This window comes from Marmota marmota, unplaced genomic scaffold (genome assembly GCF_001458135.2).
Source record: "Marmota marmota marmota unplaced genomic scaffold, marMar, whole genome shotgun sequence".
Taxonomy (NCBI): Eukaryota; Metazoa; Chordata; class Mammalia; order Rodentia; family Sciuridae; genus Marmota; species Marmota marmota.
Window position 1 is genome coordinate 23938658 of NW_025999932.1, and position 8370 is coordinate 23947027.

An 8370-nucleotide genomic window follows, 5' to 3' on the forward strand; every position below is an offset into this window, starting at 1 on the left:
GCGACAGGAAACATCTGAAACATCTGTATCATAGTAACAAAAAAGTGGGCAATATTTCTAAAAAAATCTTCTCAGCAAATATGAGTTAGATGGGAGAAAGTTTCTTTGGCCTTTAAAATAACCGAGAAAGCCAAAAGGATATAAATGGCTTTTGATAGAATTGTTCCATAGTTTTTGTTCTTCGCACTGTTTTCCTTTTCAACAATGGATGGAAATTGGTTTTTAAGCACTTTCTCTACAGAATTTTCATAGTGGAATTAAGCAACAAATTTAGGATTTCATGATAATAAAACCAGGGATAAAATACCACTAATTCTAAAAAATGTATCAAGCCTAATGTTTATTTATCAAAAAATGTATCAAGCCTAACTGCTTTGAGAAGACAAGATCACAGTGCCTTCTCCTTTAATTCCTTATTTCATGGAAGTACTTGAGAAAATTTTCCCAGATAAGAAATGTAAAGCTGACCATTTCCTGTTTTGTTTATATGGAACACTAAATGAAGAATTTCATAAATATTTTATGATCTGGGTATTAACTATTATGAGCTTCTAAAGAAAAGAATCTTTGTCCAATTCAAAATTATTAAATTTAAAGAGCACTTAATGTGATTTGCTTTTTGGCAGTGGGGTGGAAGAAACTGTGGCAAAGTTGTATTCATTTGTGGTACTGTGACACTTAGCCAAAAGAACGTTTATTCCTTTAAAGAACTCGAAGTCCACAATGATTAGAAAGCATAACTTGAGTTGGCAATGCTGAATTATTGCTTACCAAATATATGCACTGAGGTGTTAACAGATTTGAATGATGGTCCACTCTTCACATGACAAGTATAAAGTCCTTTGTCTTTGTTTTGCACTTTGTGAATAATAAGAACACTGTAGAACACATTTGCATGGGAATTGCTTTGGTCAATTCGTTGCCTTACAGAAGCTCTCTTAGTTGTCTATAGAAAGAAAACATATAACAAAGGTATATGTAGTAACTGTTCATGCTTAAAGTAATAGCATTTTGACAGTTCCCAGTTCATTATTTTGACAGGCGCTTCTTTTTTCTTCTGAGAAGGATACCATATCCACCTAGAGCAAGATGTTTGGAAACTACATCTGTCTAGATGTGTTTCAATTATGTAGCATACCAGCCTTCATTTGGCACTTAAATTTTTCAAATTGACTTTCACATGTATCATCTCAGTTATTTTATACAACCCCTGTGACATGGGCAGAATCATTGCCTCTTTTACCCATGAAGAAACTGAAACCACAGAGACATTGGCTAAAGTATGCCAGAAACTCAGAACTTTTGAGCACAAATCTAGTATTTTTACTCCAGGACACATACCTCTCTAAACAGTAACCTGTTCTCTGGAACATACAGATGTGAGCAATAATTATCTTTAGTACCTGGCTTAATGACAGTGTTTCTCTTAATAAATCACTACATAAGTTTCCTTTGCTACTACTGGAAATGAAAAGAACTAAGTTCTACATAGTATTTTACTAAGGTAAAATACTCCTTGTTTCATTATTTCACTTCGTGAGAATTGCTTGCCAATTCCTGCAAAATCTTGGCAAATGGAACTGGGACAAGCAAGTTTGGCCAGCATTTGGAGGGTGTTGTCCCACATTTATCTCAGGGAAGACCAAAAGAAGCCCTTGAGGCACAGTAGTCTAAACTGGTGGCAATGACCTGCTCACTGTTTTGAGAAGACAAGATCACAGTGCCTTCTCCTTTTCATTTTCAAATACATAATATATAATTTCCTCTTATCAACATTTTCCTGTAGGGGTTGGGGTGGGTCATGGAAAAAAAGACTTTGAAAACCAATCAGACTGATCTTTGGATCTTGAGCCTAGCATTTCTCTTTGCCTTGTTTAATAAACTTCGACTCACCTGCCTTTTTATTTCATGTCTGTTGGCACAGACATGTTAAGGCCATTTTCTTTATTCTCAATAGTAACCAGAGAGAAAAGTCAGTCACCACTATCAAAGGTCAGTAGTTAGTCTCCTAACCTAACAGTCTGAGGAGTCTCTGCTGCAGCCTGTTTGCATAGGCTTTACTGCTTGCTTGAGAATTCTTTTCTTTCCAAGTTTGAATAACATTGGTATTGTTTCTGCCTTGGAGAACAGTTCATCCTGTGTTTTGGAATTGCTTTGTCCAGTACTGCAGCCACCAGTCACACATGGCTATTTAAATTAAAATTAATAAAAATTAAATTCACTTCTTAAGTTCACCTAGCCACACTGTAAGTATTCATTAGTCATATGTGGCTAGTGGTTACTTTATTGGTCAGCATAGGTATAATATATTTCCACCACAGAAAATTCCATTGGACAATACCATTTTAGATTTCTGGCATTCAATGGAAGTACTATCAATACTCTTAAATTAAATCAGCAACACTACCAAGATAAAAAAGTTTCTTCCCTCTTGGCATTTATTGAGAATATTTGATTTTTATCAAAACCCATAAAATCTTGCTACAAGTCATAGTATTTTAATTTAAATGAAACAATATTATTTTCTAGAAAATAGTTTATGACTCCTAAGTCCCTGTATCCCTATAGGGTGCTTATTGCATCTTGATGCTGAATGATTCCATTTCCATGGCAAGAAATATTTATGGGAAACAACAATCGCTTGGGGATGATGCATTAATCTTTTATACATAATTTATCATAAATTAGCTTTGTGATTGGGTAATCTGAATGACATAAGAAATGATCATACTTGGGATATGCCACATAAGTCATACGCAGTTTGGGGGCTGGAAACTACTGTCAGAATTCTCTGAACAGTTTATCATCTTTTTCCATCTACACATTTTTTTTAAAGAATTGCTATCTGAAAGGATATTATATTTGAATAAGGGATCCAGGCTCAAGCTTCGTTCTTCTCATTTTTCTGAAGGACAGAATTGCTCCTTTGACACTTAACAAATGGAATATTGGATGACTGGGTTGTAGTATCTTTTCCAAACACGCTGTAATCAGGTGCCTGAATGTCTGCCAGTACCTTAAATGAATGTGCTGACAAAAACAGCCTCCAGAAAGTTGTTGTTGTCATTACAAAAGACAGTCCCTGCCTGGCATTTAGTGATAAATTCCTCTCTCATCTTTAAATCCTAAAGAATTGTTTCCAGGGACAAAACAATCCCCTTTTCCACCCAGAATCATGCAATAGGAACAGCACCCAACACACTTCAAAACAAACCCCTAGACATCAAAAGACGGTATCTATGCACAACACACTGATGAATGCCAGGCAAGGAAAGCACCCAGTCCAAGCTCAAAGCTTCTTTATTGACCAACAACTGCCACAGGAGTCAGAATTTTCTCACCTCAAAAACCCAGTGGGGTTTTACTTGGTAAAAATGAATAGTGTGCAGTAGAAGAAATAAAGAAATGGGTTACTCACTTTATCAGGGTAACTCCAGGTCATTTGAACTCTTGTGTTCAGTGCAGTGGTAGCAGTACAGTTGAGGGTGAGGGTGTGACCACTAAGTAATTTCACTGGGCTTGGTGTGCTTATTTGGACATCTGTGATTGTATTGGCTGAAAGCAGAAGAGACAGGTTTTTAAAAAATCAAGATTTCATTAGGCAGAGAAGCCACAGAACATTCTGGCTCACGTTTCATGCCCCTGGAGCATCACTTACTTTGCCGATGTGTGAGATAGTTTGTTTTATACGTATGTCCATTGACTGTTGCTTCACAGGTCAGAAGCCCTATTTCTCTGTATGTTGCATTTGATATTATAAAGCCCTTCCTACTGTCCCAAGTTATTCTTTTTCCATCAGGGATCAGAGTATCAAATGGAAACTGAAAAGGAAGAAACATGCTTAAAAAAAAATCACATTGGCACTGTGGCAAAATTTTCTTTGGCTGTAAGTGGAAACATAATTTTCATCCAAAATGAAAAAACAGTACAGGTAAAAATTCTGGATTGTTTGTTGGTTCTTTAGTGTTTTTTTTTTTTCATACATCAAGATACATTTGTATTATGATACATTATAGTAATTAATGGTAATATATTCTCAGACTTGGCAAAAACCTGCATCCACCCAGGATAGAACTCGCTGTCATGTCAGACTTTTGATGGGAGCCCATACCATACTCTCTGGCCTCTGGGAATCTTGATAGTAAACTGGCTTTGTACTCAACAGAGAAACCAATTAGCATTTTTCAATGGGCTGCTGAGCTATTCTCATCTTTTCATAAGTCATAACTTTGTTCTCCCATTTTACATGGCTGTCTCTAAAGGGACTATTAATAGTTCTAGATCCTCCAAGATTTGTAAATTAACGCTATACTGGCTGGGGCTAGTCTGAGAGTCCTGCTGCATCACAAGGAGGTGTCAATTCTTCCTCTGAGAGGGGAAGCCACTGACAGTGAGGATGGCCTCTGAAGGCCAGGGAAACCATTACAAATGGAGTGACCTCAAGTTCTTAGTAGTATTCTCAAGCCTTCTTACAATATACAGGAGTTTTATGTGTGTGTGGTCCTGAGGATCGAACCTGGAATTTGAGTATGTTACGTAGGTGCTCTGCTCTGAACAATACTCCCAGACTCCAAGACTTAATATTTAAATTAAACACTCCAGCAGGGAGAATGGGGTCATTGCTCCATAGGCTGGCTAGCCAAATTCCTTAGATGCCAAGTTGCCAGCCCAATTTTAGAGGTATATACTACCATGATTACTTGTCCCCAGTTTGGCAAAGTGGAAAAAATCAGATTACCTTCTCCCAACAGACTATAAAGGAAATATCTAATAACTTCCATAAAGATGTTTGAAATCTTTTCTGTCTCCTCTCAAATGGCATATCTGACATCCCCCTCTCTCTCCCCTTATCAAGTATTTATGTTGCTTGTTGAAGCTGTGAATCTGGACTTGTGATCCAATGGAAGAAATTTCTAGTCCAGAAGTCATTTGTGTCTCTCTCTTCCAGTATATGTATCTACATTGGTATTTGTTGTCAATGTTGCTTATAGTTAATTACATCCTGTTTATGAAGAACTGAAATCAATTGAAAAATTCCTTTCATGTTCTAGAAAATCAAGATTCTACCTGTTAGCTTAAGAATGCTCTACATTCAGTGGGGGAAAGGACCTTGTATTCTAATTTGGCACAAACAAGGGGAAGAAAACTCAGAATTTAAATCTATGATACTTTTAAAATAAGTGAAAATAAGTATGTGCTGAATCTAAGAAAGGTTTGCTGATGGATATCCTCAGTATAACTTAAAAATATATTAACATTTCTTTTAAAGTTTTTCATATTGTTGCCTCCACTAATATTATTCCACTGAGAAAGTAACTGTTTTCTGCTGACAAGAGGGAAAACAGTAATTGATTGCGCAGCCCATCAGCTCTGGTCATTGCTGCATGTCATGAGACACACAAGTAGACAGGCAGATGGCAACCTCAAGAAATTTCTGGGCAGGGCTACCTGCTTCTACCTAACAGTGGTTCACAGGGAAGTAGGGGGCAGTGAATTAGAAGAAAAGAGGTGATAAGAGAAACAGAAGGAAAAGATGTTAATTTTACATCAGCATAGATATGTAATAAGTTAGAATATTTTCTGTGTTTAGCATATGCCAAACCAAAATTGGTTAGAATTTTACCCTTTTCTGTCTCCCTCAATTTTTAAAAAATTGTGCATAATAGATCTTAGGTAGTAAAACAGAGTAAGTAACTTAGTTTTGCTCTACCTGTGACAGGAAACCCATCTCCATTAGGGTCTGAATGAAAGAGCAAAGTTTCCCTATTCCTGTAACCAAATTGCCCAGGGTGGCCTCCAACTTGCAGTCCTCTTGCCTCAGCCTCTTAGTTGCTGGGATTATAGGCAGGTGCCATCATGCATGGCTCCCCATGGTTTTCTCCTACATGTTGATCATGTAGCAATTATTATCTTAGACCAAGAGGTGTAATGCCATGCAGCTGAAAACATGACTTGGTAATAAATCAAGTATTGAATATTAAAATTAAAAATAAACAATACTAGCAGCGGACCCTTTAATTGGGCATGTCTTGTGTCAGACACTGGTCTAAATACTTTCCATATATTGCCTTATTTGGTCTTTTTAACAACCTGCAAGGCAGTACCACTGTAATCACCCCACCCATCAAATGGGGTTACTGAGGTGGACAGAGGTTGGGTCATTTGGTTGGCCAGTAGGTTAGTGGTAGTGTGGCACCAGCCTCTGCTCTGAGTAGCTCTAGTTCTCCTTTCTCTTATGCAAACTAAACCATTACGTAGGAAGGGTGGATGTCATATGAGACACACAAGTAGACAGGGAGATGGCAGCCTCAAGAAATTTCTGGGCAGGGATACCTAAATGGGAAGTCAGAATTTTGGCTGTAATGCTTAGTATGGCCAGTAGTCCCCAATATTTTCTAGATCAGTTGAGGAGTTAGACTTCTCTGGTGTGATATCCAGTGATTTTTATATTTACTGGCAATGGGACACAGATATAATGGAGGCCAAAATCTGACTTTGATGGACTACATTGAGGGCTTAAGTTGAGTTAGGAATATAAGAAAGTGACTGCAAAGGAAGAAGTCAAGGAGATACCTCATCACACTTCAGGACTCAGCGTTAATAGGTGATACGAGACTCACAACTTGAATACTTTCAACTTCCCCACCACTACCACCAAACACTTTTGGAGTACCTGCTATGTGGTGAACAATGTGAGTTGCTGCATTGGGGGTTTAATCTTAAAAGCTCTAAGCTTTCAAGATTTGGTACAGCTTTCATTTGGGGAGTTTTTATCCAGTCCATAGTTCTAGTATACTCCTAATTCTAATTACTGATGAATTAGCTAGAATGTCACATTGAAGCTTGTCTTTACTGGATTCCACTCTAAATCTCTTTTACAGCTTTCAGCATAATATAAAGAAAAGTCCCATGGATGGATTTCCCCCCCCCCCTTTTTTTTAAATAAAAGGCTAAATTTGGGTACCCAGCATGAGGTAAGCTTTTCTTTTGGTCACCAGGAACTCCTCAACTTTAAACCAAATGTGGTGATGGCTTCATGGCATGAAGCAAGAGCATGTCACTGTCACTGCCTGGAGAATTAGGCACCCTGCTGACAGTCTGTCTTCAGCATTGATCTTGATGAACCACTGGCAAGTCATTAATTTGTATAAGCAATAGAATTGGCTTTTCTCACATTTGCATACATTTGGACTTACGAATGTATATTAAAAGCTCCATGATTTTAGTTCTTTCATTATTTATGTAGATTTGTGCTTAAGAAATTATTATTTTATCCTACTTAAAAATTAAAAGCATGTACAGGTATAAACTAATAGTATTTTGTAGTAAAAGGATACTATAGATAAGTCCACTGAGAAGCCCAAATATCTAAGAAAATTGATAGAAAGTGACTAAAACTTTATTATACTCATTTGCAATAAAAACACTCTTGAGAGTAGCATTGCCCAGTTTTACCTTTTTTAGGGTAACAGTGATGTTAGGCGACGTAACCCGGCAGGGAATGACAAGCTGCCTTCCTTCCTTCATATATACAACTTTAGGTATTTCACTGTACATCTCTATGAAAGGTCTACCTATATCTGAAAAAAAAAACCAAAAACCCACAGTTTAAAAAAAAAACATAAAAGTGATTGAAATAGAAACATGTAGACACTGTAGTTGGTGAGGTACTCAACACACAATCAAGGATACACCATACTCCCCTTAAAGTAATTCCTAAATCCATACTCTTTTGTCTCTGAATTTGGACTTCTGTGTTTCTGCCCAGAAAAGGAAAGTTTGCCTAATAAAACCAAATTTCTTATTCAGTTGTTGGCTTTCAATCGGATTGCTCTGATATCCTAACATGCAAGTGAGATATGGGGGACTGCTGTGGGGTAAAGCTATAGAAGTACAGTGAGAGAGAAAGGAGACTGTTCTTACCACAGCTATGCTAAGTTCTCCAGGAAGCACCCTCCAGAGCCTTTGTGACAACTCAAAGCCACAGGTGCAGTGTGGAAAGTTAATTCCCTTTGGAGTTAGAGATGATGCAGAAGTGTAATTGGTTAGAGGATTATCATTGGATGATAGAAGCATGATTTAAAGATTTTCTAGACCTTTCTTGATAATGAATAATGAATAAGAAAATCTGAGCTGCTTAGGGGGAGGGTACAAAGTGTGAGAAACAGTGTTGAAAACTGCATTTATTTCGTATGCATATTAGATCTGTTTCTTTAGTATGTACTTCTTATCTACTAAGAGCAAAATATATGCAAGTCCCTGCAGAGAGGTCTGGAAGACTTCAAATTTTTACCAAAATTCCTCCTTTTAAGTGTGGCATTTGGCCCATCTCAAAGGCAAAGAGGATTCAAACCTCCTGTTTAGCTTTCC

General features: G+C 37.3%; 1 protein-coding gene across 1 annotated transcript in view; it reads right to left on the reverse strand.

Annotated features, from left to right (window-relative positions):
* The window catches only part of Flt1 (fms related receptor tyrosine kinase 1), a 201730-nt gene that overhangs the window by 116545 nt on the left and 76815 nt on the right, over positions 1–8370 (reverse strand). Inside the window, exons 5-8 of the mRNA XM_048800762.1 lie at positions 7456–7580; positions 3659–3821; positions 3419–3555; positions 772–946 (exon numbers count right to left, since the gene is read on the reverse strand). Coding sequence (XP_048656719.1) covers positions 772–946; positions 3419–3555; positions 3659–3821; positions 7456–7580 — 600 coding nt within the window. The remainder of the gene's footprint in view (positions 1–771; positions 947–3418; positions 3556–3658; positions 3822–7455; positions 7581–8370) is intronic.